Source organism: Podarcis bocagei (assembly GCF_964188305.1).
Source record: "Podarcis bocagei genome assembly, chromosome: 9".
NCBI lineage: Eukaryota > Metazoa > Chordata > Lepidosauria > Squamata > Lacertidae > Podarcis > Podarcis bocagei.
Window position 1 is genome coordinate 50,823,651 of NC_138134.1, and position 15,772 is coordinate 50,839,422.

The 15,772-nt window shown below is 43.6% G+C and overlaps 1 protein-coding gene across 11 annotated transcripts in view; it reads right to left on the reverse strand.

Annotated features, from left to right (window-relative positions):
- The window catches only part of BLTP1 (bridge-like lipid transfer protein family member 1), a 106,997-nt gene that overhangs the window by 63,423 nt on the left and 27,802 nt on the right, over positions 1-15,772 (reverse strand). For all 11 annotated transcript variants that reach the window (XM_081208004.1, XM_081208002.1, XM_081208001.1 and 8 more), the window contains exons 16-27: positions 14,431-14,528; positions 13,362-13,540; positions 13,108-13,214; positions 12,236-12,441; positions 11,496-11,723; positions 8,314-8,451; positions 7,307-7,483; positions 2,842-2,970; positions 2,184-2,303; positions 1,663-1,943; positions 710-960; positions 12-267 (exon numbers count right to left, since the gene is read on the reverse strand). In XM_081208004.1, coding sequence (XP_081064130.1) covers positions 12-267; positions 710-960; positions 1,663-1,943; positions 2,184-2,303; positions 2,842-2,970; positions 7,307-7,483; positions 8,314-8,451; positions 11,496-11,723; positions 12,236-12,441; positions 13,108-13,214; positions 13,362-13,540; positions 14,431-14,528 — 2,170 coding nt within the window. The remainder of the gene's footprint in view (positions 1-11; positions 268-709; positions 961-1,662; positions 1,944-2,183; positions 2,304-2,841; positions 2,971-7,306; positions 7,484-8,313; positions 8,452-11,495; positions 11,724-12,235; positions 12,442-13,107; positions 13,215-13,361; positions 13,541-14,430; positions 14,529-15,772) is intronic.

The following is a 15,772-nucleotide window of genomic DNA, read 5'->3' on the forward strand; positions in this document are numbered from 1 at the left end:
AGCATATTCACCTTCCATGGGCATCTTCTCTTTTTGCACCTGCCAAGAACTCCTTTTGCCCTAAGTGGTCTTCAACAGCGGAAGAAGGGCTTTCTCTATCACCTGCAAGCAAGGGGAGTGCAGCGCTAGAACTACTATTCTCTTCTGAAGAGGAGGAAGAACTATGAGATCGTAGCGGTACTTGTAAATTCAGGTGCTGAGATTTTCTTTCTTCTATTCCCACAGTTCGGCATTCCCAATCTTTCCTTTTAATGCCATTTGCCTTGCCTAAGAACAAAGCAGAAAATATTATATACAAAACAGTCAATAATAAAGGTATCAGCACTTTCCCTTTGTTCTTGGTAAAAAGGATTTGAGGAGTAAGTACATATATGCTTTATTTGTAATTTTTGTAGAAATTGTAACAAGCTATCCATGAATCAACCCAGTTACCAATTTGGAATATTTTTTTACAGTACAACACATTATCATCTCCAATATTAGAAACTAGGCATACCAATTTAATTATATATGCAGCAATAATCATAACAACAGTATTTCAGTGACATCTCTTTATGTCACTTTCCCCTAAATAATGGCTATTTTATTTATGCCACTAGCTAGCTAGTGTTAAATGGGAAATTATTTACTATGATGCTAAATAATCTCCAAAATATATTAATATTTTGTCAAGTATATGCATTTGTACAGACACACACACACTAATTACCATCCATAATTTTGGGAAGCTCTTTGGTAATAATCCATTCTCCAGGCTGTAGCAAAGATTGTCCATAAAACATATCTGATTCGGCACTTGCACTTGAAAAAGCAGAGCTACTTGAGGGTGTCAGCTCTTCAAGCTTGAAGAAGTCTAATCCTGAAACTGTGCCACCAAAAAACCTACAACCTCCAAGACAGCCACACTTGTTCTTACTTCTCTTATTCTTTGTATTATCATCTGGCCATAAAAACCATAACCTACAAAAGAGAAGGTAACATTTTAAAAAGAGGTATATTTTAATTCAATGGAATAATATGATTCCAAGTGTTACTAGCTCCCAAACTTCCACAGAAATTGAGGCTAATTATTTCACCCATTTAGCCAAACAAGCAAATTAATCTGCACAGATTAAGAAGGCTGGGTTGGATGTTTTTTAAAAGCAGACAGGTGCTTAAGGAAGCCAACTGTCACTAAAAATAATGGGAGTGTGCCTCTAAAGCAGCGGTTCTCAACCTGTGGGTCCCCATATGTTGTTGGACTACAACTCCCATCATCCCTGAGCTCTGGTCTTGCTAGCTAAGGATGATGGGAGTTGTAGTCCAACAACATCTGGGGACCCACAGGTTGAGAACTGCTGCTCTAAAGACTTAGGCTATGGCATGGGGGTTGCAGCATAAAATTGAATTACCCCACTCCCCAAAAATCCTTGTCACTAACTCTCATGGTTTAGTACATCAACTCCTAAACATGGAGCCCATTAAATCACAATGACAAAATTCTGCCTTAGTATATTTATTCTAGTTATTAGCAAAGTACTTATTAAGATTCATTCATGCAAAATCCTAAATAAAAGCATTTCACTTGTGCATCATTCAATAGCCCATTAAGCATGGCCACATTTTCACTTTTAGACCCATATGACTACTTAAAGACATTTTTTCACCTGTAGCTTCTCTTACCTCTTAGTTCTGTTATCATGAGTTTCCAAAAAATGTCTCTGTGCTTCATGCTTAGAATGGTGATCTGCTGCTAAAGCAACATCAGCAGTGATAAGGCCCAAATTGACTGACCCTGCTTCTAGCCAATATGCTCTCCGCAGCACTGCAGGCTGAAGGCCAACTCGGCAACTGTTCACTTGCTCAATGTATTGTCGTAGCTGGACGTCTTGAATGGCAGCACTTACACCTTCACCAACAGACTGATTGTGGAGGTTACAATTGGCAAGGCGTACAGCACCCATCTAAAAGTTAAAGAGAGAAAAAATATCAGTAGGTAGCAGTAAAAAGTCTGCCTCTCCCCCTACCCATGATAAATGAAATTTGGATGGCATTACCCATGTCCCTCCCTCCTCAAGCGCCTCCTTCCCAAGCACATTATGTAATAGCAACAGCTTATTCTTTTAAAGAAAAGTGTAAAATAATGTTTTAGAATTACAGTACTACAGAAATGAAGGGTCATGAGATACGAAAAGAACACCTACCTTTATATTAGTGGCACAACCATGTTCTACAACGTATATATCTGCCCCATCTACTGCAAGTCGTGTCATAGTGTACTTTAATGCATCTGATGTTGGACAAGGGCCTGAGATGCAACTTATCTAAAGAATATTTGGAACAGAAAACACAATTATGCAAAGAAAAGAAAAGAAAAGGACATAGTTACATATTCTCCTTGGTATCATTTAAAAGGCATGAGAACAGTGATTATTCTTCTGCAAACTGTGGAACATGCGAACAGGATTTCCACCTTCTAAACAGGAAAACTGGCGTCCTGGGGAGGGGGTGTCTTACTTTTCTGCATAATATCTTAACTTTTAAAGAAATCCCTCTCTTCCATATTGCCATTTTGAATGCTGCAACTGCATTTCTGTTTTCCACAAAAAGGGGAGGCATGGATTTAAAGAATCTATTTATTTCAGAAGCTTGCATCAATCTAGTTTATGAATTCCAATGTGTACAAAGTATTTCACCCATTTCATGAGCAAGTGGCAGCAATGGTGGTGGGGGAGGGGCTTCGCCACAACTACTAATAAAGCTGGAAGGGCATCAACCTCCAAATGTTCACCTATTTCTTACATGACCAATTTATCTTACCAAAATATAGCTAGAAAATATCAGATCATAGCTAGGCTTTACCTTAGCTTCACAGAAGCGGCGATCAATTCCATGCTGACATATGATTACAGATTTTGGCCTTTCCAGTTCAAACTCACGGCACGCCACATGAAACACAAATGTCTGTCCCCATTCGAGCAGGCACGCAAGCTGCAAAGAGGTAAGAACACGTTGACTACAGTGAAACAGTCATTAAAATTGAAGGTTTTCATAACTATTTGAAAAATGGCCCAAGAAACTGAACTTTCGTGGCTTCCGATCCTTGCAACTGATTCTACAAAATGAGCTCAAAATCTTGCCCTTATAATTATCGTTGTAATGACATACATCCTAGGTCTGCAAAAAGGGAAAGGGCAACATACAAGGTAGCTTTTGAATGCAAGCTGCCAGGTGTAGTCAACAATTATTACCAACTATTTGCTATAGAGTTTTAACTCACTTGTACAACAGACTTGTGCTTGTGTAAAGGTGGCTTCACCTACCGCTCCCCCCCCATAGCCCCCCTGCATTTCCCAAATATCTGATGCAGAGATTTGGGGGACTATCCACAACAGGTAAGATGGGGACAGGGACTGCAACGAGGAGTAGGAGGAGGTGTGAAAGTCCCATCGCACCCTCTTTTTATAAATCGCATTTGTTTGACTCCAGGTTTGTTTCTTTGTTTAAATCCTTCAACCAATAACTTCTACTCTTCATATTCACACTAAAGAAGCACACAGGAAAAACTGGAAAGGATCAACAAATGGAACATTAACATTGAAAAACACGCTGCTTGTTCAAAGCTGTTTAAGTTGCATGACAACCAACGTATTGATTCACATGTTAGTCGAAGTATTTGCCAAAATACACATACAAAATAACTGGACTTTTAATTTTAAAAAAGTAATTTCAGCTGGAAAAGAGGCCTATGGACTTTCCATTCTAATTTTATATACAGTGGTACCTCGGGTTACATATGCTTCAGGTTACATACGCTTCAGGTTACAGACTCCGCTAACCCAGAAATATTACCTCGGGTTAAGAATTCTACCTCAGGATGAGAACAGAAATCGTGTGCCAGCACCGCGGCGGCAGCAGGAGGCCCCATTAGCTAAAGTGGTGCTTCGGGTTAAGAACAGTTTCAGGTTAAGAACAGACCTCCGGAACGAATTAAGTACTTAACCCGAGGTACCACTGTACATAATATATTCAGTTATAACAAGCTTCTTATCCCTAGAGAGTATGAAGCAGCACTTTGTTGAGAAATCTTTTTAGTAAGCGTATTATTGTGAACAACTGTGCTGTTCTCACTGAAAATATATTCCACAGAAACTGAAGTGCTAAACATAATGACTTCTCATGCAACATTTAACTACTTAATGGAGTTAAGAAGGAGCCTCAAGAACATCTTATAGGACGCTTATGAAAGCCTATGAGATGGCTATGAAAGCTGCTAAGAAATCTTACTTTGCAGCTTCCATTGCATCCGCTAGCTCTCGCCCGGCACAACTTTTTAGAATAATTAGGTCAATAACGTCCTTAGGAGGACAACCAAATTTAAGCACAAATTCGACCCACAGCTGTGAGGCATTCGCGAGCTTTTTTGCGGAGAAAGTCCTGTTGCTCCGCCGTGACCTCCCTGCCAATTTAGACACAGTGACTGAACTGGAGGCCCCTCGACTGACTTCAGGTCCAGTGTTGGACCATTTCGATCGGATACTCCCTACTGATGTGGATAGATTCCTCCAAGTTGGTAGGCCCACCACCTGCCTCCTTGATCCGTGCCCGTCTTGGCTGATTAGGGAGTGTCCAGATGTTGCGCGGACCCCCCTGGTTGAAATTATCAATTTGTCCCTTGACACGGGGACATTCCCAGGGGAACTGAAGGAAGCAGTGGTGCGTCCACTCTTAAAGAAAACTTCATTAGATCCCTTAGACCTATCCAATTACCGCCCAGTTTCAAATCTTCCATACCTGGGTAAGGTAATTGAGAGAGCGGTTGCTGAACAGCTTGGTAGGTTTCTGGAGGAAACATCGGCATTAGATCCATTTCAGTCCGGTTTCCGTCCTGGTTTTGGGACGGAGACGGCTCTGGTTGCCCTAACAGATGATATTCGTAGACAACTGGATCGAGGCGGGTCAGGACTGCTGATCCTTTTAGATTTGTCAGCAGCCTTTGACATGGTCGATCATGATCTTCTGGACCATCGCCTTGCAGACGTGGGGATACAGGGCATAGCCCGTAACTGGTTGTGCTCTTTTATCTCTGGTCGGGGACAGAGGGTGGCACTAGGGAGGGAAATGTCGTCACGCCACTCCTTGGTGTGTGGAGTGCCGCAGGGCGCAATTCTCTCCCCAATGCTTTTTAACATCTTTATGCGCCCTCTTGTCCAGATTATCCGGAGCTTTGGGCTGGGCTGTCATCAATATGCTGATGACACTCAGCTCTATCTACTGATGGATGGCCACACCAACTCGGCCCCTTACACACTGACCAGATGCTTGGAAGCTGTGGCTGGATGGTTTCGTGGGAGCCGATTGAAACTAAATCCTTCGAAGACAGAGGTCCTATGGCTAGGTCGGGATAGCATGGGGATGAGGGACCAACTCCCTTCTCTTGCGGGGGCCCAATTAGTGCCATTGCCTTCCGTTAAGAGTTTGGGTGTAATCCTTGACGCCTCCCTTTCCATGGAGGCGCAAGTCACAGCAACAGCCAAGGCGACATTTTTCCACCTTCGCCGCACCAAGCAGTTGGTCCCTTACCTTTCCCGCCCCGACCTGGCCACAGTGATCCATGCAACAGTCATCTCCAGGCTTGACTACTGTAACTCGCTCTACGCGGGGCTGCCCTTGAAGCTGTCCCAGAAACTCCAGCGGGTACAGAATGCTGCAGCGAGGCTCCTCACAGGGTCTCTGCCATGGGAGCATATTCATCCAGTGCTTTTCAAGCTGCACTGGCTCCCGGTGGAGTACAGGGTCAGATTTAAGGTGCTGCTTTTGACCTTTAAAGCCCTTCACGGCCTAGGACCCTCGTACCTACGGGACCGCCTCGCCTGGTATGCCCCACGGAGAGCCTCAAGGTCCATAAATAACAACACCCTAGTGGTCCCAGGCCCTAAGGAAGTTAGATTGGCTTCAACCAGAGCCAGGGCCTTTTCAGCACTGGCCCCAACTTGGTGGAACGCTCTGTCTCATGAGACCAGGGCCCTGCAGGATCTGATCTCTTTCCGCAGGGCCTGTAAGACAGAGTTGTTCCGCCTGGCCTTTGGATTGGAGCCAATTTGATTCCCTCCGCCCCCTTTTTCTTTTTTCTTTTCCTTCTCCTGCAATGAGGCTCCATTTTAATATTTTAATGTTCCATTATTTTAATGTTGTATTTTATTTTTGTTTTTAAGTTGTAATCACTCATCTTGTTTTTATTATTGCTTGTAAGCCGCTCTGAGCCCGGCCTTGGCTGGGGAGGGCGGGGTATAAATAAAAAATTATTATTATTATTATTATTACTTCATAAAAGGGGGGAGGGGGTGATGACGTTCATATAGAAAAAGTAAGAATGCATTCAACAGGCAAGTTCTCCACAAGCCTCTTTCTTCAAGTCTTTTTACAAGGTGTTTTCTCCTATGCAATCAGAACCTAAACTGCCATGAACAAATGAGAACCTCAACGTTATCTACAGTAGATTCCTGAAAAAAGGAACACAAAAGCTGACAGTGCTTTATCCACCTTTGTTAAGTTTTACTAATGCAGTCAGATTTAAACAGATTAGCTTTTAAAAAAAATATTGTGTGGATCCAAGCCAAGTAAATTAAACCAAACAAAGGTGCATGTGGAAGCTATTTGAAATTCCTGATGCTTTTCTTCTTAAACTGTGGATAAACAAAGAGCTAAGTCTAACATTTTGAGGTTTAAAAATCTGGATCAACATTTACAGTCCGTGTACTTCTCTTTCTTTCTTTTCCTTCTTTCTCTCTATCTAAAATTTCTCCCTTGATTACCATTTTGGAATTTCAATTCATTTTAGAAACAATCATGTGAATATTCCCTTCAATATCTGGTGTTTCAGAAAAACAGCAAGGAAGCCTAAAATTAGCGACCTAACTTATAGAATCATAACCTAGTTTAATAAAGCCAGGATATGCAAAAGTTTCAGGGATTCACATGCCACCCTTTCATGAGAGCAGGAAAACAAGCCAAAAAGCTGCACTCAACGAACACTTTCCATTACATGCAAACCATGAGTTTTGATGGTTTCCGAGCAAGCCAGGATTCATAAGCCAACTTTAAATAATGGCTTCATAGTCTGGTTTGTTTGAAAGCCATTAACCATAGTTTCCTAGATTGCATTAAATGGGAAGTTATGATTAACTGGGACTTCCTGACTTGCGTCTCTGCCCATGTGAAGAAAGGAGGTATAAGGGCAGCATATGGCTTAGTGTGTTTGGATCAGGCGCTTGGTTCATGCTAAGAAAACAGTGCACACATTCAAATCCAATGCTAAGCGGCATACCTGTGGAACTGTAACTTTGGATGTCAGGCTCCCAGCTTGCACATCAATCAACCATGCATATTCTAAAGAGTCAGCTCCCAGAGGCAGCCCTTCTGCTGAAAACATAGCATGGGCCCTTAGCTGCAGACCTGAAAGGCTCATATGACCCTCACGAAGAACTTCATCCACACTGGGCCTCTGTGAAGAATAAAAGACTGGTCATGTGGGGGAGAAAGCCCACTAAAATAAGCCTGCTTCACCTGGCTATGGATGAATATTTGGCAGCTATGCAATAGTGTTGCTCTTCTTTTGAAATAGAAAAGCAAATGTTTATAGGTTCCTCAGATGCATGTAAGCTATAATTTTGTCAAAATGCACAAATTAGATCAAGATGCTTATGACTCTTACTTATTTTGTTTATCTATGGCGAACAAAATAAACAGTTTAAAATAATTAATATGAGTTAAGGTTGCTGAAGCAACACATCTTTATGAAGAAAAAACACGGTTGTAATGAGCGACATCCAATAGTGTCATCCCTCATGCACAATGGACTTCCATTTGCAGAACTGGACTTCCTTTTCTTTCCACCTCCCTACAGCACCCAGTTTGCCCCTGAAATTTGCTCAGAAGGTGAAGAACTGGCCAAATAGATGGGGAACAGAGTTAGCTGAAAAGAGGAAGAGGAGGAAAAAGGGAAGTTCCATCTCATCTGCTGCCGCAATGTTGATTATCAAAGAATACTTGTAAGTTCAGTGCCACCACTGATATATCTTAAGGCATAAAATGTAAACACAGTGGCGAGAGCAGGCAGTGCTACATCACATTTAAGAAAGGATAGCAGAACTGACTGACCCTTAGGAAAAAATGCTTAGAGCTTTTATTTACAGTTAAGCAGTATATAAATTTTGTTAAACAAATTGTCAAATTAACAAATAGTTGTTCAAGCAGCTTTGAAAGTATGTAGTCATTGAGAACCTTACATGAAGGCTTGAACTAACTAACAAGAAAATGATTCACCCATGTTACCTGATAGTTGTCATTCAAGAATAAATTCAATGGTGATAACACAAGCTGTAACATAGTTTCCTTGTATCCTTTTTTCATCTCAAAGCACAACCTTTCCAAGAAAGCTGTGGGACATTCAGGGCCCTCACTGTTGCAGTGCTGCAGTACAAAACACCAAAAATGCCATCAAATGTTGTTCAATGGAATATCAAAGCTGTTCAAATAGTCAGATTACGAAAAGGACTCGCAACACTCTTCAAAGCACATAGGGAAGTAATTCAATCCCATAAATCAGCATCATATCTTAAGTATTTGTGAAGATCCTTGAGTGCTGTATGGCAGAAAGTTTGTGCCCCCCCCTTCCCCAATACAAGCAGCAATGTCCCTATGATGGCCCATCTCTCTAGGGCCAAGATCTGAAAGAGTGGGCTTCTGGTTGTGACACATGCCTACATCTATGTATGGGCGCACATGAGACAGGGATGTCACTTTAACACTGTCCATTGATATGGGTCTTGAAATGCAACTCAGAGACGAATTGACGTTGAGTGCTCCCAAGGAAAATAAAGCTCATGTAACTCTTAATAGCTAGCTTCTTGCCAACATTCAGCTGGTCATCTATTAGAGAAGTCTTTCCCAACAGGTACAAGTTTCCTTGTACAGTAAGCCTGGAGGGAGAGCACATTTTTTTTCAAGTTTAAGGCTTGGTAAAATACTCCACAAGCAGCTGGCGGAAAGAAAGAGATCATCTGGGATATTTTATAGAAAGATAGAACCAAACTCTTGATAATGAACTAATTAATAAATGTGATTATTGGCACAATACAGAAAACTGCTGTGTGACATCCTATGGAGGGGGAAGAAGCACCAACAGCTTCTGTGAGAGACTCACTACTAAAATGGCTGCAGCTATTGGCAGCTTCTCCATAACCTTGTGGCTGCAGCAACATCATTACCAAAGAAAGCAGGGAGGGAGGGAGGAAGAGGTAAAAACTGCCCCACTTCAATAGGATATGTTTGTCCAAGGAACTATACATTGCTTTGCCATGTGCCATTTCTATTGATGTGTGTGTAGTACAGTGGTGCCTCGCAAGACGAAATTAATTTGTTCCGCAAGTCTCTTCATCTTGCGAGTTTTTCGTCTTGCGATGCACGGTTTCCCATAGGAATGCATTGAAAATCAATTAATGCGTTCCTAGGGAAACCGCCTTCAGACCAGGTCCGGGGACAGTCTGTCCCCGGACCTCTTCTGAAGGCTGGGGGGGGGGGACAAGGGCTTTTCTTCCCACCCCCAGCATTTTAAAAAACCCCGGGACAGCGGAGGACTTCTCCGCTGTCCGGGCGATCTTAAAATGCTGGCGGGCAGCATTTTAAAATTGCCCGGGACAGCGGAGGACTTCTCCACTGTCCGGGGCGATTTAAAAGCCCCTGGGAAGGCGGGCAGGGGGGACAAAGACTTTCGCTCCCTGCCCGCCTTCAGAAGGTGTTCCCGCCTCCCCGCCCGGCTTCGCAGCAGCGCTCCGGAGCCCGGCGGCGGGGGCAGGTGTTCCCGCCGCCCGGCTTCGCAGCAGCGCTCCGGAGCCCGGCGGCGGGGGCAGGTGTTCCCGCCCCCCGCCCGGCTTCGCAGCAGCGCTCCGGAGCCCGGCGGCGGGGGCAGGTGTTCCCGCCCCCCCGCCCGGCTTCGCAGCAGCGCTCCGGAGCCCGGCGGCGGGGGCAAGTGTTCCCGCCCCCCCCGCCAGGCTTCGGAGCAGCGCTCCGGAGCCCGGCGGCGGGGGCAGGTATTCCCGCCCCCCGCCCGGCTTCGCAGCAGCGCTCCGGAGCCCGGCGGCGGGGGCAGGTGTTCCCGCCCCCCCGCCCGGCTTCGCAACAGCGCTCCGGAGCCCGGCGGCGGGGGCAGGTGTTCCCGCCCCCCCGCCAGGCTTCGGAGCAGCGCTCCGGAGCCCGGCGGCGGGGGCAGGTGTTCCCGCCCCCCCGCCCGGCTTCGCAGCAGCGCTCCGGAGCCCGGCGGCGGGGGCAGGTGTTCCCGCCCCCCCGCCCGGCTTCGCAGCAGCGCTCCGGAGCCCGGCGGCGGGGGCAGGTGTTCCCGCCCCCCCGCCAGGCTTCGGAGCAGCGCTCCGGAGCCCGGCGGCGGGGGCAGGTGTTCCCGCCCCCCCGCCCGGCTTCGCAGCAGCGCTCCGGAGCCCGGCGGCGGGGGCAGGTGTTCCCGCCCCCGCCCCGCAGCAGCGCTCCGGAGCCCGGCGGCGGGGGCAGGTGTTCCCGCCCCCCCCGCCCGGCTTCAGAGCAGCGTTCCGAAGCGGGGCGGCTGTGGCAGGTGTTCCCGCCCCCCCGCCCCGCTTCGGAGCACCGGGAGAAGCGATCTCCCCGCAGCCCCTTGCTTCAAAAGAGGTCCGGGGGCAGCTGGAAGCGCTTCCCGCTGTCCCCGGACCTCTTTTGAAGCAAGGGGCGGTGGGGAGAAGAGATCTCCCCGCAGCCCCTTGCTTCAAAAGAGGTCCGGGGGCAGCGGGAAGCGCTTCCCGCTGTCCCCGGACCTGGGGCTGCGGGGAGAAGATCGCTTCTCCCCGCCGCCCCTTGCTTCAAAAGAGAAGACCCGCTGTCCCCGGGGCAAGCTTCGTTTTGCGAAGCAAGCCCATAGGGAAATTCGTCTTGCGAGGCAACTCGAAAACGAAAAAACCTTTCGTTTTGCGAGTTTTTCGTCTCGCGAGGCGTTCGTCTTGCGGGGTACCACTGTACTTAAAGGGACAAACCCAAGTCAAACATGACCAATACATCAAAGTCAGGAATTCTCTTTTTCTATGTGCGTACAGTGGTGCCCCGCAAGACAAATGCCTCGCAAGACGGAAAACTCGCTAAACGAAAGAGTTTTCCGTTTTGGAGGTGCTTCGCAAAACGAATTTACTATGGGCTTGCTTTGCAAGACGACAATGTCTTGCGAGTTCCTGCTGGTTTCCCCCCCCCCCTTTTTCTAATCCGCTTATCAGCTGATCCAATCAGCAGATAAGCCGCTAAAAGCCGCTAAAAGCCGCTAATAGCGCTAATCCGCTAATCCGTCAATGGGCTTGCTTCGCAAGACGAAAAAACCGCTAGACGAAGAGAATCACAGAACGGATTCTTTTCGTCTTGCGAGGCACCACTGTACTTGTTTTTTTAAACAACCCAGTGCACATCTGATGCTTGTGGATAAACAAAGCATCCAAAGCACTTACCACTGGCAGACGCCCATGCACTTTGTACACATTAACAAGCACGGTAATATCCCAAGGTCGCAAAGTGAGGGGGTGAGCATGTCTGGCTGATGTGTCGCTCTCCTTTTTGTCAGCATCAACTCCTACTGCAGTCCACCCAGAGCTTGAAGAAGTTGACATGGACAGTACGGGGCTTGAAATCACTTCCTCAAAATCAGTGTACATGTCATCTTCACCGAAATAATTTTCCTGGCAGGACCAATTAGCAAAACACATCATAAAAGAGCATAACGTAAACCTTTGACACCACAATAAAGCTGCAATCCCACAATCCATTTAAACTAATAAACAAGCTTTCATTTTTAAACTATATATGAATAGTTAGTATGATCAGGGTTAAGTATCTTATCATATGCTTCAGAGATGAAAAGCTTCCAATTACCAAGCTTTTTAAGCAACGAGGAAGGCTGATTTGACAAAAACAAAACTGTATTCATTATTTATAAAGTACCCAATACTAGAGCAAAACAGAACAAACTGCAAACACTTAAAACTTGGTGGTAGACTGCACAGCTCACTTTTCTCCTATCGCCCACATGAAAAGGCAGCACACACTGACCCATATCTACACAGAAACATCACACTCAGTTCTCCAAGCCAGAACTATCTAGACTTTCCTTCACACGAAAAATGACTCATAGTTCAAAACATTGCTTGTTCCACGTGCTTTAATAAAGGTAAGACCAGCGAGTTCATCATACCTTTATAGAAAGGAAGGCTTTCAAAAGAGGCCCATATAAAGTTATATGGGAGTCTGGAGAGAGTTCCAGTTCTACACGGAGTCTGTCTGGTGGAAGCTCTGAGGGGTCAACAGGGAGACGGGAAGAACCGGAAGGGGATATACCCCTGTCTGTCATTTTCTGTGATGGTCTCGATGCAGATAAGATTGATTCTTCCATTTCTGACACTTGGGAGTAAATGAAAATAATTTTGCACAACAAGCTAAAACATTTATGGATTTAGTTATAAAAACTCAAGGAAGCTTTAAAGTTTGATATCAGGTAGGCAACTTCACTGTATTCCTTTCAGCACCCGCTGAAGACATTCTTATTTGGACAAGTCTACCCAGATGTTAAGAAAGTCTGCAGGATTTGTTTTAGTCTGTTTTATTGCATTTTTAACCTGTGTGTTTTAAATTACAGCTGTAAATTTTTAGTGATGATTTTAATGTTTTACCTTTTGGGATAAACTGCTTTGAGTTTTTCCCTACAATAATCAAGTGGCATGTAAATTGTATTAAATAAAAAAAATAAACACATGTTTTATGCTTTTAGACCGTATATATTCACTGAACAAAGTATGGGTTGTTGCTATAATTACTGCTAGAAAATGTAAAAACAAATACAAACAAGTAAACTAGTTAACTTTGGTTACCTGACACAAGTCTTGGGCCACAAGTCTTGAAACACGAGCTAATCAATGCCTCTTTGAGGTCACCTTCCTTCTACTTTTGATAAGAACTGTACTGCTTGGATTCAAAGTATTCTGATTAAGCTCTATTTTCTCTTTCAAAATGATAACAGCTGCCATTTTCAACATTTTAAAACATAATAGGAACAAAGTTGGCACTTACATGACTGCTTTAACTGTTCATCAGCCTTCTGGGGATAAATTGGATGCCACACATAGTCAATTGTGAGCATAATGCTTGGTACAGTCCAGCATTCAACCCAGCCAGCCCTTAAAATAAAATAAAAGATTTTTGTGATAGCTGACTGCTTTATTAACCATTTTATAACACTGAGAGAAAACACAAGAACCTAGATGAATAGTAACACATTAGCTCCTTGTTACATTTTTCTATTTAGTAAGAGAAACAGAACTCACTCTTCTTGAGTCAAGTTCCTCCACTTTTGTTTGCTTGGTTTTTGACCACTTTGACTATCAGCCGAAACGCAAGACTCAGGGTTTACTTTGTTAGGATGACAATCTTTCACCAGCATAAAAAGAGAATATTTACTGGGGTGGCAGTCAGGTAGAAGTAAGTGAAGATCAAGACCTTCTCCCTGAAAATATAAAATGAATAAAAGACTTACACAATAGCCATACAACAGCGTCAAACCTTTATGGAAAATACTTTTAGCCTGAGGACTGGTATTTGCCCTATACCATTTTTGTACATTACTTTTTTGAACACATGTGCAACAAAAACATTACTTTCATGCACAATTCATATCTACTGTTCTCACCAATCTAAGCTGAGTGTAGAGAATAACAATTTCAAGGAATGTAATGGGGAATTTACTATTTTATTCATAGTAAATAACATAACTTGCACTTTTAAAGAACATTTTATAGAAGGAATAATACATCATAACATTTTTACAAAGAGTTATTACTGTTTTGCACAATTACATAATGTATGATAAAATCAGTTACATTAAAGAAAATGCATATCACTGGAACAATCTCAATAAATTCACCGCAAAGCAAATAACCACATTTTCCTACTACTGTTAGTAAACTCATATATTCAAAGCTATACAAAAGGCACTGTGCTTATCGTTCCAAATTGTTAATCTTCGTATTTCTATTATTATTATTTAACTGAAGGCTACAATTGCCACTGTGTGCATGCCTTTAGAATAGAGATTAAAATGCCTAGCCAAAGATATGCATGTTATGAAGAGTTATTGTCCAAACAGAAACAGTTATTTAAAGTTTTGGCCTTCAATTACTAATGCAGTTACTTAACATTAGTCACACCAGCACTGCCACAGTCTTTTGAGATAACTGAGTAAAAGATAAAAAGCACTGGGAATATGCACTAAAGAATGAAAAATAAGATTTTTTTAAGAACAGTTGTGATGAATTCTTCTTCTTTAAAGCTCAGGGTTTCTTTGCAAAGAACGAGGAGGCATATGGAATTTATTGTTTTAATAGTAAAGCCACTTACCCTTAAAGAGAATCTAGTACTGCATGTGCTTGGAACAAAGTCAGTAAAAGGCAAGGAGAAAACTATGTTTAATGTTTCCCCACAGGCTGCAACATAAACTGCAAGAAAATAAAATGGAGGGGGGATCAAATATTAATTATTTGTTAAAATTCTCTTAACAAAGACCACACTGGTGCTTCAGCAGATATAAGACAGGACAAAAAAAAAGAGTTTTTTATCATTCCTCTTCCTAAACTAATTACACACATGTATCACTCAGCTACAGAAGGTTAACAGAACAAGAAGAAAAACTGAAAGAATTTAATTCAATAGATATCATTTATATGGATAATGAAAGAGCCTTTTCCATTTTTACTCAGATTCAAAAGAAAGCTTATTCAAGCAGCCACTCGATGCAACCACTTTTCTCCTTACTGCAATACCAAGCACATTGATGGAGAGTGGCCCAGGGCCCCCCCAAAGTCTTTTGCACAGAGACTCATCTCTTCTGCCCCAGCCCTTCCATCCCTTCTTTCTAACTTATTCTTTTTTTAAAAAAAACTTTACTTACAGAGTGACTTTTCCCACTGGCCTAGATTTGCATCTACATACATAAATAAGCATACGCAAATTGCAGGTAATTTGTGTCTTTTAAAGACCCAGCAACACATCTGTGCGGATCATTAAGAGAACAATGTGTCATCTGCATATTTCTGATCCACACATGGCACAGCCATGCTGCTGTAACAAAAAAGCAGGACTGTATCAAATGCAAAAGGGGACTAGACACCTGCAAGAGGAGGAAAAGGAAGGTCTGGTAACATCAATCCAGGTGGCACCAAAGAGCAATGGAGCCGAAACCTATCATACATGTTTTAAATATATGAGTGTTCCCACTCTTTATTTATTTATCATTTAACATATGACAGCATTCATCCAGAAAATAATTTTTAAAACTCACAACCAACAAGGCGGGGGGGTGGGGCAGGGAGCAGAGGAAAGTCACTCGTCATCATTCATAATGAAGACCAATATGTTAAGACTATAAATGACTGGATAGAGAATGATGAGCTGTGAGCTTTTCCCAATAACAACAGTATGAGTAGTACAACTACTGGAAAAGGACAGTTGCTCAGCATGAGAAAGTATCCAGGAAGCCCAAGATGCTCCCACAAATGACTGAGTCATGTACAGTCATGCTGTATCCTTGTAATTGATAGATTCAGGACATTTGGGCAGGCTATAACCTGAACCATCCCTACGATGGTCACTGCCCTTGATGAAAAGTCATCTGGCATCGAAAACAGTGTGCTCACTACAAGCACAGCCCTGAAAATGGCAGCACAGGTCAAATATATCATCA